This window comes from Papaver somniferum, chromosome 4 (assembly GCF_003573695.1).
Source record: "Papaver somniferum cultivar HN1 chromosome 4, ASM357369v1, whole genome shotgun sequence".
In the NCBI taxonomy this organism is placed as follows: Eukaryota; Viridiplantae; Streptophyta; class Magnoliopsida; order Ranunculales; family Papaveraceae; genus Papaver; species Papaver somniferum.
Genome location: NC_039361.1, coordinates 47,388,239 through 47,409,445, shown reverse-complemented (window position 1 = coordinate 47,409,445; position 21,207 = coordinate 47,388,239). Strand labels below are relative to the sequence as shown.

At 36.0% G+C, this 21,207-nt stretch overlaps 1 protein-coding gene across 1 annotated transcript; it reads left to right on the top strand.

The window, feature by feature from the left end:
- Positions 1 to 7,263: 7,263 nt before the first annotated feature.
- Positions 7,264 to 8,253, top strand: LOC113272462. The gene has a single exon (XM_026522291.1). The coding sequence runs from the start codon at positions 7,264 to 7,266 to the stop codon at positions 8,251 to 8,253; it is 990 nt and encodes a 329-aa protein (XP_026378076.1).
- The last annotated feature ends 12,954 nt before the right edge of the window (positions 8,254 to 21,207 follow it).

The following is a 21,207-nucleotide window of genomic DNA, read 5'->3' as shown; positions in this document are numbered from 1 at the left end:
TTCGTCCTCGCTTGGGTTTTGATGGTAAGATTGGAATATGGCCTTTTGTTGTTAAAGAAGCCGCAAAAAGGAGCAGCAAAAACCGCAAAGCTGGGACAATGGAAACCAAGGCCATGAAATCTGTTGACAAAGAGGTTATGAGGTGTTTTTTGATTGAGAAATTGCTGCCTGCTATCAAGAAGAAATGGCCGTTTAATAATTGTAAGAAGATCTTTATACAACAAGACAATGCAAAACCACATGTCCACGAGAATGATAAAAAATTTATGGGAGCGGTTAAAAGTTACGGGTTGGATATAGAGTTGTTGTGTCAACCTCCAAACAGCCCCGATTTGAATGTTTTAGACCTTGGGTTCTTTAGCGCTATATCTGCACTTCATCATACTGATGCTCCAACCACAGTAGATGAGTTTATCGCAAGTGTTACGAGAGCGTTTGAAAATTTCTCGGTTGAAGACGCAAATAATGTTTTCATAACATTACAATCTTGCATGAAGGAGATTCTTAGAATCAAGGGTGGAATTCACTACAAGATTCCTCATATGCATAAATGGCGTTTAATTAGAGATGGCCAACTCCCTAATGTACTTGACTGTGATCCTCAAGTATTGAATGAGGCCTGGGAATTTATGAAGGAGTATGAAATTACGCAAGAAAGTTCTTCAGGTATGTGATTTCAAACTTGTTTTTACCTTTGATGCGTTGTGCTTTAAAGATAATTTGAGTCAGTTTTTTTTTCCTTCCTGTGACCATGTCGGAGAAGATTCAACACGGTGAGCTAATAGATCAAAAGGAACTGATATATGTACATATTTACCCATCTTGATCTGCTAGTGACCGTGTACTTCTATTAGCATAAATAAAGGCCAGGGGTTGAACTCAGTTGGTTGAATGTCTACATCCTTATCTGTAGATGTATCTATTGCTGCCCTGTGTTCATCATAGTTACCATTGTATTTGTAAGACCGTACATCACCCCATGGTGTAGCTTTTACTTCATCACTCAAGTCGAACCATTTTGGAACGAACTTATCAGCATTGGCTTCTCTTCTTTTCTGTTCATTTCTCTGTCTTGCCTCGATGCTGTATGTTTTGTTCACATGTAAGACATTTGAAAAGCACAGCTCATGGACCTCCCTCCAGTAGCGATTGTATGTGGGTTGGCAGGAAAGCATTGCACAGGGATCTATTATCCGAAGCCATTGCTTGATCTATACAGGGATCTATTACCCAAACCACCTGAACCAGTAAGCTAACCCTTCCCACTACTTTTGTTATTCCTTCTTACATCTGAGTAAATTTCATTTCCGCCGTTTGTTAAGAAATAAACAGGATACGTTTTCTGTAAACTCCTGATTAGCCGTGCAGCATCTGGTTGGAAAGTTGAGAAGATAATAGGTCTATCTTTAGCATACTCAAACACCACTTTTAAGACTGCTTGAAGAGCATGAACTAGTTCTTCCTCCTTGTAGATAACATAGTCATCGAACTTCAACTCGATACTGAATCCCAAAGATAAATTAACCTTCTCAAATGCCTCTTGCTACGTGCATAGAGAGTCATCATTTTCAACTTTCCAGTTGAAAATTCTACCATCTTTAGTCTTTCTAATCAGTGATTTACCAGCCTAAAATCGATTTTTGCTTAAGAGTACCTTGCTATACAGTTTATTTGAATTGCACGTCATGAGCCTAGCTTTCAATTTTTAAATATGATGGTGGCTTCAAATTGGTTGTATAGAATGCAGATGTATGTGTGAGAATGTACCTGATTTAGAATTCTCTTTGTGTGTTCTGATTAGGTCGTTCCGCTTATCCCAATTGAAGAAAACAATGGCTTTGGTGCTCAATGGTTAAGGCCATTACTGGAAGCAAACTATTTCATTCCTTGTAGAGACCATGGGGAAGAAATGTCTAAAAGTGAATCCAAATATTTCTGCTTGGATTGTATGGGTAAATCCATTTGTTCTTACTGTCTGATTCATCATAGAGAACATCGCATTGTTCAAGTAAGTTCTCTCAGTTTTTTTTTTATTGTATGGGTTTCCACTCTAACTACCACAACGTAAGTAAGTACTCAACATACATGAGTACGTAACATTTTTGTTCCGCCAATTGCAGATAAGGAGGTCTAACTACCACAACGTTATAAGGGTTAATGAAGTTCAGAAGCACGTAGACATTTCTGGTGTTCAACATTATGTAATTAACAATGCTGAAATCGTTTTTCTCAACGAACGCCCTCAATTAAGACATGGTAAAAGAGTTACAAATACATGTGAAATTTGTGGCAGGAGCTTGCTTGGTTCATTCAGATTTTGTTCTTTGAGTTGCAAGGTAATTATCATTACACAGAACCCGTCACTTGAATGGCGCTATAGGTTACGCATCAGCTCCCGCATTGAAAATATTTGAATAATTATGTTTGCACATACGTACAGGCGAAGAAGATGATGCACGTTGTCGAGAAAGCTATGGAATCTGTGGAAAAGCTTTCCAAAGCTATGATGTAGGCTGTCGAGTAGATCACAGAGTTGTGTAGACGGTCAAATGTTGGAATTCTCATCAGTACCTCTCTGGCCAGCATAGTCAGATTTAGTAATTGGAGTATTATAGCCCCAGATTCTGGTTTCTTTTTTTTTTGGGTGGTACCACCATTGTTCTCCTGGCTTGGAGTTATGTGTTTTTTCCCATTTTGGTTGATTAAAAACTTGCCTAGGCTAGTCAGGGTCAGTAATTTAATGATTGTGTTTTCTCCCAAGTTACAATACTGGCCAGTATTGAATGTACTCTATGATCATTTCCTCCATGATCACTCCATTGAGTAGATTGAGTATGAGAAATCCATACTGTGGAATTACAATTACAGTAACAATTACAGTAACTCCATACTTCCCATCTCTTTAAATTACAATTACAGTAACAAACTCAACTCCATTCTCCATATTCTTTAATGAGAACTTTCCATAAGTTTTCAATCGGAAAAGAAACTTCACTCATTTTCTCCATCCACAGTGGATTACTACTCCACAACCACAACCACCATCACAATTGAGTAACCAACGCTTTTAACCCTTTCACCGAAACAAAGTCTCAAGACTCAAAAATCTCTCAAAACCACATCCACAACCACAACCACCATCACAACTTAGATCCCCAATGGCACTAAGAAACAACATAACATCACTTAAAGTATGTTGATTTTAGATTTATAATCATTGAGTCTTGTTCTGCAAACCCATTCATTGAATTTCAAAACCATTGAGTACAAAATATTTTCAGTTGATTTGTGGATTTACTGACGAACAAAACCAAATGAATATCTAACCATTTTATCAGTCTTGAATCAGTTGAGTTGTTGTCGGAGTTGATTAGATTGAAGAAAGAAGATATCAATGGTACCATTGAAGATGGTGAAGAATTGACTGGTTTTGTTGGTGTTACTGTGAAGAAGAAGGAGAAGAATGATTGTGGTATGATGAGAACGTCTTTGCTGTGAAGAAGAAGGAGGAGAATGATTCCGGTAAGATGGTGTTTCTGGTGGTGTAGTGGTGGCGATGGTGTTGCTGGTGGTGGTTTCTGCTGGAGAAGATGAAGCTGAAGGACGCCTTTAATGACGGTGAAGGTGTCTCAGTGGGAAAAAAACAATTTTAAGAAGGTTAAAATCGTAAAAGTGAAACCTAGTATATCCCAATTGGGATACCAGCCTATATTTTTGAAACTTATATTTTAGGAAACCAGCCTATAAAAAAGAAACGGAGGGAGTACAACTTAAGAAGAAAAACTCCCCGATGTAGGACTAAAATGTTTATATAGTTTCTTAAAACTACTAAAAATTGGAAACTCCACGACGTGGGATTAAAAAGTTTCATTCACAAAATAAAACAATAAATTATAATTTTTTATTAAAACTTTAAAAAATTATTTTTTTATTAATCGTTTTCCAACATATTTCAATCATCTCGTAAAGAAGAAAAAGCTAACATCAAGTAAACCATAAGAAAGTGAGATTTTAATTTTTATTAGAAATCAAAATTTATTAAATAAAATAGGCAATGATATATTTACATTTGCACAAGAAAAATAAATGCATTTTCTTGAATAAAATAATTTAGCTTGCATTTGTTTTTTCACTCGCTCATAGGGTAAAATAAGCAGATAAGCATCTCGATACAACAGAATCATTAGTCCCGGCCAAATATTTACCAATGTCATGCAAATCACCGTCAATAATGTCGGATTCCTCAAAATTAATCCACTGTGTTATACTCTGATGGTCGGTCACCGGAGCTCGGACATTGCGTAAATCCACAGAGTTATTATTAAGGCACCCATTGCTCAAAACTCTTTTCCAACATGGTTGCCATTCAGCAATAATCTCAGGTATATGACGTCCTACTCGCGTATCCCAAACTTTTAAGGCAACATTTTTACTGTTTTCGATTAATCCAGCTGAAACAATTACTGCGGGTGACAACATTGACTGACCAAAAAAGGAAGAACTTGTACCGAAATTACTGCCGTGATTGTTTTTACCATAATCCAACATGGAGACAAGACTGCTGCAAGATGAGTTGTCTAATCCTAATCCTAATCCTAAATTTAACCCTTCTGGCCATGTCTTAACCACATTTTTACCTCTATTAGCAAAATCTGACCAAGTAAAAGAATGACCTCGTTCTTCTTCGTAGTTACTTGAACCTGCCACTCTGAAATCATCTTGATCATCATCGTTTATTCTGTATTCTCCTTCTTCTGAGTCAAAATCTGATAGAGATGATATTGATGATCCTGATGATGAACATGTTTCATCATCATCATCAACGTCTGATGACATAGATGGTTGAAGATAAGAAGATGGTTGTGATGATGAGATTAATAATAATTTTCTACTAATTTTTTGTAATCTGATAAGAATCAGTTTGAATTTTGTAAAAGTTGCTATGAAAGCTATAATAAGAGCACCCAGAGTCCAAAAATTGGATATTTGAGAGATATTATCAGTCATTCCTCCTGTAAAAGTTTGAAGAATTTTTGATATAAAAGATGGGTTTTGTAATCGAGCTTCAATACCATTGAGTCTGCTCAAAACTGGAATAATCTCCATATTTCCAAACAAAGAAAAAAATAAATGAAACAAGATTTGATGCTTTTGTGTTCTTGAAAGAGAAAAGATAAGATAAGCAGAGAGAAATGAATTTTCAGAGAGAAAAGAGAAAGAGATATAGAAGAGAAGGAAGATGAAGTTGAAGACAGGAAGGGAGATATATAGAAGAAGAAATGAGGATTATGATGTGGCAAGACAATCCTGGATTTACGTTTTAGTAAAAGAATGTGGGTAGGAACAGAAAATGAATGGATTAAGTACAGTGATTTAGCACGTGAAGTAAACTAGATAGTGAGTCAGCTCCAAATCTGATCCGCACATGTATATCTGAGTTCACGACTCAGGAGAGTCTTAAACAAATAGCTGCTTTCGTACTTTGTGGTAGCAGTGAATTTGCCGGCTAAACCAAGTAAATACTGACGCGTGTTTACATCCAGGAACATTAACGGGTGTTCTAGATCTCTTTTAGAAGACTTTTTGGGCTTTGAGATGATTTAGGATAGTAACTAGGTGGTTCATGCGTGTCACTAACTGAGTCGGTCTTTATGTTTTTGCTTGTTGTCTTGTCCTTCTCAGGTGGTGGGGTCCTCTGTGCAATAAAGAGCAATTGTGAGGTCCACAATTTGTGTATAATCGAATTTTAATTGGGTGGAGAAGATTTGGGAATGTCAAAACGAGATTGGTTCATATATTTTCTATGATTCTATCGTTATCATCCGAGAGGTGGTATGGGATGGGAGAGTCATAGGACACCGGCCAATCATTTGATTAATGTTTGGTGATTATCTCTGGTTAGAGCAACTGCAGTGGTGCGATCAAAACCAAAGATCAAAGATCAGAAAAAAGATCAAATTTTGGATTTAGTCCGTGTTGTCACGTAACGGTCCCGATTAAAATTTGGTCGCGCGTAATTTAAATCTCTGCCCCAAAAAAATTTCATCGGGCGTATCTCAAATGTCCGCCCAATCAATCACCAGGCGTACTTTAAATTTACGCCTGTCAACAGGCGTACTTTAAGTTTACGCCTCATTTTTTTTTTTTTTTTTTAATTTGAATTTTCATCGGGCGTAATTTAAATCTCCGCCCGTTAACGCGCGTACTTTAAATTTACGCCCAGCAACAAGCGTACTTTAAATTTACGCCCGACTATATTAGGATTTGGTATTTGGTCGCGACCAAATATGGTCTGGAATTTGATCTTTGGCTGGGATTTGATCTTTACTCCGTCCCACTGCGTCACGATCTCATCCCAAATTTTTGGTTATACTCGCCCACTGTGGATGCTCTTAGTGGAGTGTTTGGTGATTATATATATGTGAAGTTGTTTGTTTGGTGATCACCCTCCACTAATGTTGGTGTTTGGTGATTATTATCAAAATTGGTGATCAAAAGGAAAAATAAAATCGGCTATTTCTGGTTAAGAATTTTAGGCAAATTTGGTGTATTTTGGTCGCTCATTTTCTTGATTAGTCCACCGTTAACATCGTGTAAAAAATTTGGTGTCACGAATTTCAAATTTCAAATTTTGGTAACTGATAGTTTTATTATTCCCTTCGTTTCTAAAAAAAATAGGTTTGTTTGGTTTTTACAAAAATTAAAAAAACTAATCATTATAGCTATTTTTTCATGTTTTTTCCTAATCTATTCTTTGGTCCCCATTCATTTGATATTAGAGAAAAGGAGATGATTGCAAACAAAAAGATATTTCGGTCAACTTTGGCCGTCGCTCATCTGACTTTGTCAAGGCGAATTTGTTTCATCTTCATGATGATTTATCTCACCATTAGGGTGTTCATCTTTGTCACAGTAATGTGATTGTGTTGTTTTTTTTTTCGATTCCTTGATTTATACTTGTGTTCCAGAATCTTTAGTTTTTGTTTCTCCAGATCTCTAGTTGCTTTACCCTAGTTTTTTGTTCTTTTGTCCCAATTTCATCCACTGTTTTTCAATCTACCCCTTTCTTGAGATTAAGCTGATTGAGAATGCTTCTACATCAAAAGACAAAGGAGCAGATTTAGAAGCAGCTCATACACTAAACAACTCTGACGAAAAACCATTTACTTATGTTTTTGAAGATAACGAGGAATCAAATGAAAGAAGCACAACAAAAACATCATATTCAAGTTTGTTTCAGGAAGAGAGTATAATATTAACCCAATGCATCAGATCCTAACCAAAGCTTGGAGACCCTCAGGAGTATTTACGATTACGGATATAGGAAGTGGTACTTACAATGTCAAATTTTCTCTCATGTGTGATTTGATAGCAGTTTTACAAGGCACTCCTTGGTCTGTGAAAGAAGATTTGATTCTAATCGAAATAGGTAATGAAGAATCCTTGTTAGAAGATTACGATTTTAAATACGTTATTTTCTCTTTACACATCTACGGGTTACCATTAAGTATGTTGAATGCTGCGAAAGTGTTTAGTATTGTCAGTATCTTTGGTACTCCTGAACCTATCGATCCATCCATGGCTGCTAAATGGGATAAGTTTGCTAAGGTCATAGTAAGACTAGATATATCAAAGCTTCTTCCAAAGGATATGGAGATTACTCTGAAATCCAAGAAGAAGATTAAAATCTCCTTCAGATATGAGAAAGTGCCTAGATTATGCTTTCATTGTGGTTATTTCGGCCATATTGTGAAGCAATGTCCTCATCTATCCAAAGAACTGGAAGAGGATACATCACTAAGCATTGACGATATCATACTAAGGATGAATGATAGATCATATGCGAGATATAATGAAAAGATTTGTGCCTTCTTCAAGACTATTGATGATGGAATGAATCGATGTATTGAAAGGGTGAAGAAGATGAATGTGAACTCTCAAGAACCGTTGATGAAGGAAATTAATCTGGGCGGTGCGCAAAATGACACGCGGCTGCTTAATCTGAATCTGGGGGCGCTGAGGATGAATGGATCCAATGGTGAGAAAGAAGTTAGGTATAGGCCAAATGTTTCAACTCTGCAAAGGACAAGCGTGATCCAAGGAAAGGACAAATTTGCAGGAGGGAGTGTAACAAATGGTGCAGCTGGCAGAAAGAAAACAGAAGAGGTTGGTGAGAAGAACAGAACGTTAGCAGAATACGGAGCAGAGTTTGTCGGGGTTTATAACGGAAAGAAGAGAGATATTATATGGTGAGACAGATGTAGGAAGTGAGTCATTGCCACTTCATAATGATATGGATACCACGTATGAAGGTCCAAATCAGAAAATGGTTAGTCCAAACGATATGGATACTGAGAAACCCATGGGTAAATCCAAAGATACAGCCAATCCCAGAGAAAATCAAAACACAAAATCAGTGAACCCTCTTTCTAAGCCTAATCCTAATTTCTCAAATTCAGTAAACCCTATTCTTCAGCCTAACCTAATATTCTCATCCAATGACACAGAGGATGGTGATTTCATCTCTTCATCAACATCAACAAAGGAAAATTCGAAAAAGAATGAAAAAATGGTGGAAGAGACAAGCAAGGAACTCGAGAACTGCATAGCAAAGTAGAAACAATGAAGAAAATCTGAGCGGATTGAAAAGAATGGCTTGTCCAATGGATATCGGTTAACAAGCAAAGAAATTCAATACTACATATTCCTCTACAATGGGTGTGGTGGCTGCCCAAAACCATCCACAAGGTCAATGTTAATCCTCTCATGGAACTGTCAAGGATTGAGAAACACTTCGACAATTTAAAACCTAAAGGCGTTTCTCAGGGCTTGCAACCCTCAAATTGCTTTCTTGACAGAGACTTTAATGGGTGAGGCTAACTCAGATAGATTGTTTAATTCTCTTAATTTTGATCATTATAAATTTGTTCCTGCAATTGGGAGAAGTGGTGGCAATGTGGTGCTATGGAAGAACTCTGTTGATATGTAAGTGTTGAGATAAGATAAAAATTTCATCCATTGTCGCATTCATCAAATCATCGAGAAGGATTGGGATCTCTTATGTGTGTATGGCCCTCCACAACATCATTTAAGAAACAAGTTCTGGTATGATTTTTCTCACTATACTGCTCAATTACAAAATCCTTGGTGTCTATTAGGAGATCTTAATGCCATATGTTCCATTAGTGAGAAAAAGGGTGGGAGTCAGATTATGAACAATGCAAACAATGTATTCAAAAAATTCATTCAGGACTGGGGGCTTATAGATATGGGGTTTGTTGGTCCTGCTTTTACTTGGTCGAATGGAGCTGTGGTTAATGAACCTATTTTTGAAAGATTGGATAGGGCTTTGTGCACACCAGATTGGTTCTTTATGTTTCAGGAAATGAAGTTCTACATCTTCCTAGAATAAGTAGTGATCATGCTCCAATTCTGGTAAATACTTATAGAACAAACAAGAGGAAAATAAAGCATGTTAAAAAATTTGAGGATTATTGGATAGAACACCCTGCTTTTAAAGATGTGGTGTATAATGCTTGGTTGTCAAATCAAAATGAGACTACAAGGAAGATTATGGAGGTGGGAGAGGAGTTAAACAAGTGGAGTATGAAGACTTTTGGGAAAATATTTAGAGTTGGAGAATAACTAAAAGAAAAAATCTTAAAGGTTCAAATGGAAGCACATATTAGAGATACAAGGAAGGAAGATAAGGAGTTGTGTATGGAGATAGAAAGGTTGAATGTTATGCAACAAAGATACTATGAGCAGAGGAGTAAGGTTAAATGGATCCCCAACATAGACAAGATACTAGAGCTTTTCACATGTCAGTTCTACAAAGGAAGAAGAAGAATCAGATAGCTTCCCTTAAGCTTCCTAATGATTCGTGGGTGACTGATGCAAATGACATTGTACAGTATCTAGTTGATCACTTCACTTGTCTTTTCAAGAAAGACCCATATGAAATGAAGCACCAAATACAGTTCCAGGCTACTTCCAAGATTGATAATGCTAGTAACGACAACATCTCGATGGCACCTACGAATGAGGAAGTTTGTAATATTATCAAAAGAATGAAAAGTCTAAAAGCTCCAGGGCCAGACGGAATGCCTTCTCTATTCTATAAACAATGCTGGGAGCTGGCAGGAGATGAGGTAACCAAAACTATTCAAACATGCTTTTCCTCTACAACACTCCCTCTGGGGTTAAATCATACCAATATAGTGTTAATTCCAAAAGTTAAAAACCCTACTCTCCCATCTGAATTCAGATCTCTTGCTTTAACAAACATTATGTATAAAGTGATCACAAAATTCTAGCCCAGAGGATAAAAGATTACCTTGATAGATTAGTGGATAAAGCGTAATCTGCGTTTATTCCTGGCAGATTAATTATAGATAACATAGTAACTTCCAAAGAGATTATGCACACCATGTCGAACTCAAACTCAGTACTATGAGCCTTTGCCTTAAAAATAGACATCGGTAAGGCTTACGATAAGATTAGTTGGAGGTTTTTGAGTCACTGCCTAAGAATGTTTGGCTTTGTAGGGAACACTTATGATCTAATAATGAATTGTGTAACCACAACTAGCTTTTCTATAGTTGTAAATGGGCAAGCTGAGGGGTTTTTTATGAGTGAAAGAGGCATGCGGCAAGGGTGTTCATTATCTCCATACCTATTCATACTTTGTTCTCAAGGACTAACCTGACTCATTCGTACAGTGGAAAGAATGCTCTATACAATGGATACAGAGTCTATAAAGGTGCCCTAGTTGTTTCCCACCTTATGTTTGCAGATGATCTGCTGTTATTCGGTACATTGGACAACAAGACTGTTGATACTCTCATGAAGATCCTTTTTACGTATGCTGCTTGGTCTGGTCAGACAGCTAATATGAAGAAATCAGCAGTTTTTTTCCAGTAACGGTGTACAGAGTGATAGAAGAATGGAAATAGCAAATTTGTTGGGTGTACAAATGATAGAGCATACTGATAAGTATTTGGGACACCAACTTCTCAAGCCTGCACATCCGATATCTTCTCATGATTGTCTCGAGGACAAATTTGATTCGAAGACAGCAGGGTGGAAGAGAATATTCTTGACTCATGCGGGCAGAACAATGTAGATCAAGACAGAGCTTGGGCTTATTCCACCTTTCTACATGGCTACTTCTATCATCCCCAAAAAAGTATTATCAAAACTTACAAGAATCATGAGAAACTTCTGGTGAGGGCATGACAAGGACACGAGAAAAATGCACTTTATAAATTGGAGCATATTTGAGATGGAAAAGGAGCAGGGTGGTTCGGGGATAAGGTCTCTACAGAAGCTGAACATGGCGATGATTGCTAAGCCGATCTGGAAATATCTGGAGGATGAAGACTGCTTGTGGGGTCAGATTATGAAAGCAAAATATGTGAAGAAGGGAAGTTTTTGGGAGGTAAAGAAACCTATTAGCTGCTCAGCTACGTAGAGTGCAATATTGAAAGTTAGGGAATAAATGAGAGAGGGATGCTGCTGGATAATTGTGAATGGTGAAAATATTGATATATGGGACGATCCTTGGATACCAGCATTCCAACAAAAAAGCCAGAGAAAAGGGAGAATGGGGATCATAATGTAAAGAAGGTGAAGAATCTTATTATTCAGGGAGAACACAGGTGGGATGAATCCAAGCTGCAACATCTCTTCACCCCAACTGAAGTGACCAAGATAAAGGAGATTCATATACATGCTGAGCCAGAGGAGCACACAGCTGATAAACTGCTGTGGACATACCATGCAAAAGGTGAATTCTCCACTAAATATTTTCTTAAAACTTTGAATGACAGAACTCCCTCTACTTCAACCAACAATTCTTTTCCATGGAAGAAATTTTGGAGTGTAAGAAATATTCCTCCAAGAATCCAGTTATTTGTTTGGAGAATGCTCAAAAATAGCCTCCCTGTAGCCAGAAACATTAAGAAGCACATTCATGAAATAAATGATGACTGTAGGATGTGTGACAGAAATGTTGAATCTATAGAGCATTTGTTCTTATATTGCCAGTTGTCACAAGCAGTTATTTTTTCTTCACCGCTGAGTCTCAGAATAGGGGAATTCCCAAACCAGTCAGTGCAAGACATTGTCATCCAGTGGTTGGAAGAATGAGGAGATTATGCAAAACTAAAAATGGGAATGTGTGTCTTCTGGGAAATATGGAAAGGTAGGAATGATGTTTTCTTTAATAAGAATAAATTTAATATCAAGGAGGATATTCAAGAGGCTATGTATTGGTATAATATGAAGCTTGAAGTTGAGGTTAATAAAGCGCAACCAACTGAAAATGATATGATGGAGGCTCAGAAGGATTACTGGGAACCACCTGAAGGAGATAAAATAAAAATTAACTTCGATGGGTCTGCAAGGCCAAGAGGGTTTACTTGTGGAGTAGTTTCCAGAGACAGAGAGGCTAAAATGCAGGGGTGCCTAAACAAGACAATTGACTACTGCACTGCAGTTGAAGCATAAACGTATAGTGCTTTTTTGGCCGTGAAACTGGGGATTAGCTGTAACGACCCTCAAACTCATCAACGCTGTTAGACCGGTCAAGGGACGTATTAACCACTAATGATTCGATTAGTTAACGTAGATTTTAATTAATAGAAATTAATCTAACAACGATCTAGATACGTAACTAGTATCATTAGATAGATCTCGAAAAATTTATGTGAATTAGACTACTCGAACGTGTCATTCGGATACCGGACGAAGAAGATTTTATCAGTTTAGTTAGAAGGGAAAAATCGTTATTTTTCATTCTGACCGCTTGGCTGCCCGTATCAATCTTCTGGGTGCCTAAGTATTTTCCTTTAGCCTTGTCACCATCAAAACGTGTCGAAGAGAAATCATTTCTCTTATTCTTCTTACGAAAATAATTGGTACACCGAACAATTTGTACCGAGCTGGTACCGTGTGAGAGGGGGTGGGGCCCACTCCTGCCCCACTCTCCCATCCCAATGTTGAGAGGCATTCGAGGACCGTATGATACCCTCTCGGTGTCCATCTCGGTTCTACTGCTCGGTGCGTGTATCAAAACCCTTCTTCTTATCTCTTCTTCTCTTTCCTTCACTTTTTCTCTCTGGCGATTCTGAGAGACGATTCTGAAGCCGTGAAATCAAAAAGAGAAACTTAGGGTAAAACATTAGGATTGATTACTGGTGGTGTTATTGATGTTATTTGAGCTCGGGAAAAGAAGGAATGATGTTGTTGGATCATTTAGGGTTCTGTTCTTGAGTTATGAGAGAGATTAAGAGGAGTTTTGAGATTGTACTGGATGAAAATCGAATGGGTTAGTGTTTAATTAAAAATCTGAAGTTCTTCTTATAAAGAATTGAAGAACTAGGTAATTTAAAGTTTCAATTAATTCGATTTCCTTCTTGGGTTGTTGTTATTTGATTGAATTAGTATATGGGTTTGTGTTTGATTGAAGTCTAAATGGTTATATGAAGTTTAAATTGATTTCATAGAAAAATTAGAGTTCCAATTCTTCCCTAAATAAAATTAGAAATTAGGGTTTGAGTTTTAATTAGGAATCACCTAATCGGTACTGGAAGGAAGATGAATTGGTGATTTAGGGTTAGAGTTTTGGAATTGAGAAGTTATAGTTGGAGGTTGAGTTGCAGGAGATGAAGATATTTTAGAAAGTAGGTTTGAGACTCAAAGAAGCTTACAATTCTGTGATCTTGGCTAGAAACTGTAAAAAGAATTGGTTTTAGTTCAGCTGATCAGTTGGTGCGGGTTGTGTTATGCTGGTGCAAGTATTTTCTTGTGATAATGAATCTTTGAACAGAAGTAGTAATTGGTGGATATGAGGTTTGGCTGATCAAGAATTGCATATTATGGATTTTGTTTGTAATGATGATAGTGAAGTTACAAATGAATTGGAGGTTGTTGTTGTGGCTATAGGAACTGTTATAGTTGCAATTGCAGCGGGAGAAGCTGAGCTTTATTGAACTGGTAGTTGCAATGGTTCCTGGTGCAAGACATGAGAATTGTAGTAGTGATGAAGATTGTGTTGGTGATATTAGAGTTTGGATCAGCTAGTGGTGTTGATGGTATATGGTGTTGTTGATGGTGTTACAATTGGTGATGAACTGTGCAAGTGAAGTGGAGAAAGAAATGGGGTTGAGTTGTTGGTGCTTTGAGAAGGTCTATTGCAGTAGCAGGAAGGATTACAGAGACTGAATGAATGTTACCTGAGTTAAAGTGTTATGTTGTTGAGTTATGAAATTGTAGGTGGTGTAGGTTTGGTTATGTCCAGAGTTTTGAGAATGGTGGTGGAGATATTGATATGGCAGGGTCACAAGAGTAGTGTTTTAAAGTAGTTGAAGTTGCAGAATGAAGTAGAGCTCTTTAGTGGTGGTTCTGTAGCTGTACGTGATGTTTAGAATTAATGTAGAACTGAATTGTTATTGTTGTTGTCGTTGTTGTCTTTTGAATAAAAGTAGAATGAAGTCTATATTAGAGGTTGGTCGTGCTGGTTGTTGTTACTGTTGCACAATGATTGTGCATTAAAGTTCTTGCCTGAGCAGAGGCTTTGGCCTATTATTCATCCTAGTCAGATTGTCTGTCTGACTCTGTCCTTAGCTGACTTAGGACATCTGACTGAGTTGAATCGATTAGACTCAACTGGCTCAGTGAGCCAAAGCTAGACTTGACCAGTTGACCTGACCTTGACCTGTTGAACGTTGAATTTTCATTTGACTGGACTTGGACCTAGACTTGGACGTTGACGTTGACTGTTAGAGACCGTCAGTTGACCCGAGTGAACCGTGCCTTGTTTGGTGGGACGAGTTTAGTGGACTTGGGCTTTAATATAGTTTTCCTATTTTGGATGAATCAGACCATTTGTGGTCTGAGTTGACTTTTGGTTCCTTCTAAAGTTGTAGATATTCTTTAGACTTATCTAATAGACTAAAGAACCAATCTAATTGAATTAGTAAAGTCTAGATATGCTAAATATAGAATTATGAAAAGGTATAGAACCATAAATGGGCTTAGGACCATTAGATAGTTCACTTAGCCTATAACTAGAGAATCGTATGAGATTGTGTTATGAGCCTTGTATGAGCCTTTTGGCTAATATTTAGGATGCTTGTGTGATTAACAATTAGTCGTTATTAACAACGACCGAGGAAAAGGATGATCAAATGGATTGAACATCTCGAGGTAGGCGAGGCTTGTCATCAAAAGAGGCGGGAATCGATAACGAACTCTCTTGTATTCATTATTGTTTTACAAATCTATATCTTATGAAATGCATGCATAACTTTGTTAGTATATGATAGTGTATGCATGTATATATGTGTGTAATACAAACTAGTTTTCTTTTACATTTTGGGATGTGCTTGGATCTTTAGAAACAACTGATATCTGTGTTTTAGGAGTATTTACTTATTTTCAAAAGTGATTATTTCCTTTGACTGGAAATTGGTTACAATCTTTATTTATTGTTAGCATGAAAGGGAGAAGTTTTCTTTTGATTGGTGTGAGAGGTGTTGTGCCCAAAACTTATATCTATATTTATTCCAGTAATAGGCTGGTCTTGTGTAATATTACCGTATATACCGGATTAGGGAAACACATGTCTCGTACATGGATGTTTACTGTTTCTTTTAAATTACTTTCAAAAGATATTATATTACGTTTTGGTGTTTGGAGAGAATGATGTTGAGAATATTGTATATGATTGTTGGATTTACGTGTGGGCGAATTGTGGGCTCTCCATTGTGTAAGCACTTCGCGTATATAATGTTGTTACCATTAGATCTCTTTAGATACTTGCTATGTATACTGCTCGTAGAATGAGGAAATGGTAAGGTACACCTCGTTTTATGACTTCGAGGGCCGGAAAACCTCACGGTATTTTAATGATCATTGAAGTTTCTGCAACAGTCATGCCTTGCTACTCCTAAGGAAGACGCTGCTCACTATATTTATGTTGTGAATGTGTGCCGGTTTATTGGTTGGTAGAACTTTATATTTCCGTACAACTTATTATTATATTATGCTTTACCTGTTTTCCCGCGTTTTATCGGATTTTCATTAAAAATTGCATTGTCTTCAATTCATTTTAGTGATTACTTGAAAGTTACTTATTATTTATAATGGGCACCCCTTTTAGGGATGATGTGCTAACTCATTCCCACTTTCAGTTTCACAGACAGATCAAAATGTGCACATGGCTATTAAAGCTTCGAGGTATTGATTTCGTTAGTTGGTTAGCTTCCGCTATGTTTATTTTTGTGTTTATATTCTATTTGTAAACCAACTCATTATTATATATGTAACAATTGAGAGGAGTTCTTGTATTTATTTCAGAGAGGCTTTAGATTTGGGTTAATCTTTGTTTAGAGCTTCTTTCTTAGTGTTTTAAATAGATGTTTTAGATCGTTAGTGCCTCATTTTATATCTAATCTCTTGGATTAGTCAGGTGTTAGCTTAGGGGGTGGTATAGTGTTGGTATCAGATCTCACCATTAGATCTTACATGGGAAACAATAAGATTAGCCAGTGCCAGTTAGATAACTAGATTAATTTAGAATTGGGTAATGGGTTGTGAGATAAATCTTAATTACTAAAAATAATCAATAACTAAAAGAGGAATTGAATTGCTTTGATATATTTGCATAACATGTTGATTGTTTGTTCTTTGTTTTGTGCAGGTAAGTTCTTTTATAAATTATGAAATAAAAATTATAGGTTAAACCAGTTATGATAGAAGTTTAGAGATTAGTTAATTTTAATAAGTTAACACTTAAATAATCTAGCACTGGAGAATAGTGAGGTTTGTAATTATGGTGTGTTTGTGTTGTCTTTGTTTGTAGGAAACCATTGTCAGGTCTGATCAGCTTTGACAAGGCAACTTACATTCATGGATTACCATTCATGTTAGAAAGACTTGCTTCTTTTAGTGAACTGATAGATAACAAATTTTGCTTAGAAACTAATAGAGTACCTTCTTTGTAACTAGAACCATTAATCTATTAAATTAGAAATGAAGTTAAATTGTACAAGTAATTAAGATAATAGTTCGACTATGAGTGTTAATAATAATAAATGATAATAGGATCACTAATAATCATAACATAAGTAATATTAACACTTATTAAATAGTATTGTAATGAACTTCATCTAATTAAAATCTTATTAGTAAGTATATAACGACAAAAGTAATAATTGGGATCAAGTAGCTACGCAAAATTATTAGTAATTATCTACGGTTAGATTTTTTAAATTAAATAAAATTAGAAATACGTTAGTGTTTTGAAAATCAGATCGATAATATAAGATTTATTATAGTATACCTAAGAACGTGCAGAGACATTGCGTTAAATAAAAAGACTAAATTTCTTAGTAATCTTAGACCCAAATTATTTTTAGTTCAATAACTGATCTAGTAAATTATTAGAATTAAACAAATACACATAGAGAAGTAATAATAGTATCTGAATGCTTAGTACAAAAGTAGACTTGAAAGGAAATAAAATTGTATATTAATAGGATGCTTTACATTAATAAAAATCTAAAGTCTATTAGCATACCTTACAATTTTATGCTGATTTAAATGGAAATAATTAAGTTACCAACGCTAATATTTAATATGATATATATAGTATACATATTTGATATGATTAGGTAAAATCAATTATAGTCATACTTAGAAAATTAAGACTTAGTGTACCAACGGGACTATAAACAAACTAATAACGATAATACTAAAGATATAAAAAATAGTAACACTGCTGATAATAGTATTTCCATAATTTTGTTAACAGAAAATTTATAATAGATGATAATATTTGGAAAATTCATATATAGTATAACAATAAGTTAATATATCAAATACTATAAATTTACGTGAAATCAATTTTGGTTTAGATATATTAATAAATGTATATCAAATTTAGAACTACATCAAATCAATAAATTATTAAATATTAGACTATAAATATTAGTTCGGCGAACTTATACATACTTATCTGTTAGAATCAAATTTACCATAGTGAGCTTAGAGACAATCATATTGTGAAACATAAACTTAGTCTTTTGAACTTACAACTACAAATTATAGTTTTTAGTTGTAGAAAACCAAATAGGCTTGTGTTTCTTTTCTGGTTGTTTTGACTCATTTAAAATGAGTTGTTTTCTTTTCACGCATTTGTAAGTACGAGTAATACTTGCATTTAGTCGAGAGATAGTATTTTTATTTAAGGTGTGGAGTTTTGAACGTCTAGAAGAACGGTTCGCTTTTCGAGGACAAAAATGATATAAGGTGAGGAGAATGTAACGACCCTCAAGCTCGTCAACGTTGTTAGACCGGTCAAGAGACGTATTAACCGCTAATGATTCGATTAGTTAACGTAGATTTTAATTAATAGAAATTAATCTAACAACGATCTAGATACAAAACTAGTATTATTAGATAGATCTCGAAAAATTTATGCGAATTAGACTACTCGAATGTGTCATTCGGATACCGGACAAAGAAGATTTTATCAGTTTAGTTAAAAGGGCAAAACCGTCATTTTTCATCCTGACCGCTTGGCTGCCCGTATCAATCTTCTGAGTGCCTAAGTATTCTCCTTTGGCCTTATCATCATCAAAACGTGTCGAAGAGAAATCATTTCTCTTATTCTTCTTATCTCTTCTTCTCTTTCCTTCCTCTTTTTTTATTCTTCTTCGTTTTCTCTCTGGCGTTTTTGAGAGACGATTATGAATCTGTGAAATCGAAAAGAGAAACTTAGGGTAAAACATTAGGAATTGATTACTGGTGGTGTTTTTGATGTTATTTTAGCTCGGGAAAAGAACGAATGATGTTGTTGGATCATTTAGGGTTCTGTTCTTGAGTTATGAGAGAGATTAAGAGGAGTTTTGAGTTTCTACTGGATGAAGATCAAATGAGTTGGTTTTTAATTAAAGTTCTGAAGCTGTTCTTATGAAAAATCGCAGAACCAGGTAATTTAGGGTTTCAATTAATTCGATTTCCTCATTGGGTTGTTGTTATTTGATTCAATTAATATATGGGTTTGTGTATGATTGAAGTCTAAATGGTTATATGAAGTTTAAATTGATTTCATAGAGAACTCAGAGTTCCAATTCTTCCCTAAATCAAATTAGGGTTTGAGTTTTAATTAGGAATCACCTAATCGGTACTGGAAGGAAGATGAATTGATGATTTAGAGTTAGAGTTTTGGATTGTGTTTTGGAATTGAGAAGTTATAGTTGGAGGTTGAGTTACAGGAGATGAAGATATGTTAGAAAGTAGGTTTGAGATTCAAAGAAGCTTATAATTCTGTGATTGTGTTCTTGGCTTGAAACTGTAAAGGGAATTGGTTTTAGTTCAGCTGATCAGTTGGTGCGGGTTGTGTTATGCTGGTGCAAGTATTGTGTGGTGATGATGAATCTTTGAACGGAAGTAGTAATTGGTGGATATGAATAGATGGTTTGGCTGATCAAGAATTGCAGAGTATGGATTTTGTTTGTAATGATGATAGTGATGTTACAAATGAATTGGAGGTTGTTATTGTGGCTATAGGAACTGTTACAGTTGCAATTGCAGTGGGAGAAGCTGAGCTTGATTGAACTGGTAGTTGCAATGGTTGCTGATGCAAGACATGGGAATTATATTAGTGATGAAGATTGTGTTGGTGATATTAGAGTTTGGTTCAGGTAGTGGTGTGGATGGTATATGGTGTTGTTGATGGTGTTAGAATTGGTGATGAACTGTGCAAGTGAAGTGAAGAAAGAAATGGGGTTGAGTTGTTGGTACTTTGAAAAGGTCTATTGCAGTAGCAGGAAGGATTACAGGGACTAAATGAATGTTACCTGAGTTGAAGTGTTATGTTGTTGAGTTATGAAATTGTAGGTGGTGTAGGTTTGGTTATGTCCAGAGTTTTGAGAATGATGGTGGAGATATGGATATGGCAGGGTCACAAGAGTAGTGTTTTAAAGTAGTTGAAGTTGCAAAATGGAGTAGAGCTCTTTAGTGGTGGTTCTGTAGATGTGCGTGATGTTTATAATTAGTGTAGAACTGAATTTTTATTGTTGTTGTCGTTGTTGTCTTTTGAATAAAAGTTGAATGAAGTCTGTATTAGAGTTTGGTCGTGCTGGTTGTTGTTATTGTTGCACAATGATTGTGCATTAAAGTTCTGGCCTGAGCAGAGGCTTTAGCCAATTAGTCATCCTAGTCAGATTGTCTGTCTGACGCTGCCCTTAGCTGACTTAGGACATATGACTGAGTTGAATCGGTTCGACTCAGAACTGGCTCAGTGAGCCAAAGCTAGACTTGACCAGTTGACCTGACCTTGACCTGTTGACCGTTGAATTGTCATTTGACTGGACTTGGACCTAGACTTAAATGTTGACAGTTAAGTTGACCTTTGACTGTTAGAGACTGTTAGTTGACCCGAGTGGACCGGGCCTTGTGTGGTGGGCCGAGTTTAGTAGACTTGGGCTTTAATCTAGTTTTCCTATTTTGGATGAATCGGACCACTTGTGGTCTGAGATGACTTTTGGTTCCTTCTACAAAGTTGTAGATATTCTTTAGACTTATCTAATAGACTAAAGAACCAATCTAATTGAATTAGTAAACTTTAGATATGATAAATATAGAATTATGAAAAGGTATAGAACCATAAATGAGCTTAGGACCATTAGATAGTTCATTTAGCCTATAACTAGAGAATCGTATGAGATTGTGTTATGAGCCTTGTATGAGCCTTTTGGCTAATCTTTAGGGTGCTTGTGTGATTAACAGTTAGTCGTTATTAACAACGATCGAGGAAAAGGATGATCAGGTAGATTGAACATCTCGAGGTACGCGAGGATTGTCATCAAAAGAGGTGGGACTCGATAACGAACTCTCTTGTATTCATTATTGTTTTACAAATATATATCTTACGAAATGCATGCATAACTTTGTTAGTATATGATACGTGTATGCATGTATATATGTGTGTAATACATACTAGTTTTCTTTTACATTTTGGAATGGGCTTGGATCTTTAGAAACAACTGATATTTGTGTTTGGGAGTATTTGCTTATTTTCAAAAGTGATTCTTTATATTAACTGGAAAGTGGTTACAATCTTTATTTATTGTTAGCATGAAAGGGAGAAGTTTCCTTTTGATTAATGTGAGAGGTGTTGTGCCCAAAACTTATATC

Bases quoted from the DNA above. Each gene is read 5' to 3' on its own strand.
- LOC113272462 (XM_026522291.1), top strand. From the start codon at position 7,264: ATGCATCAGATCCTAACCAAAGCTTGGAGACCCTCAGGAGTATTTACG.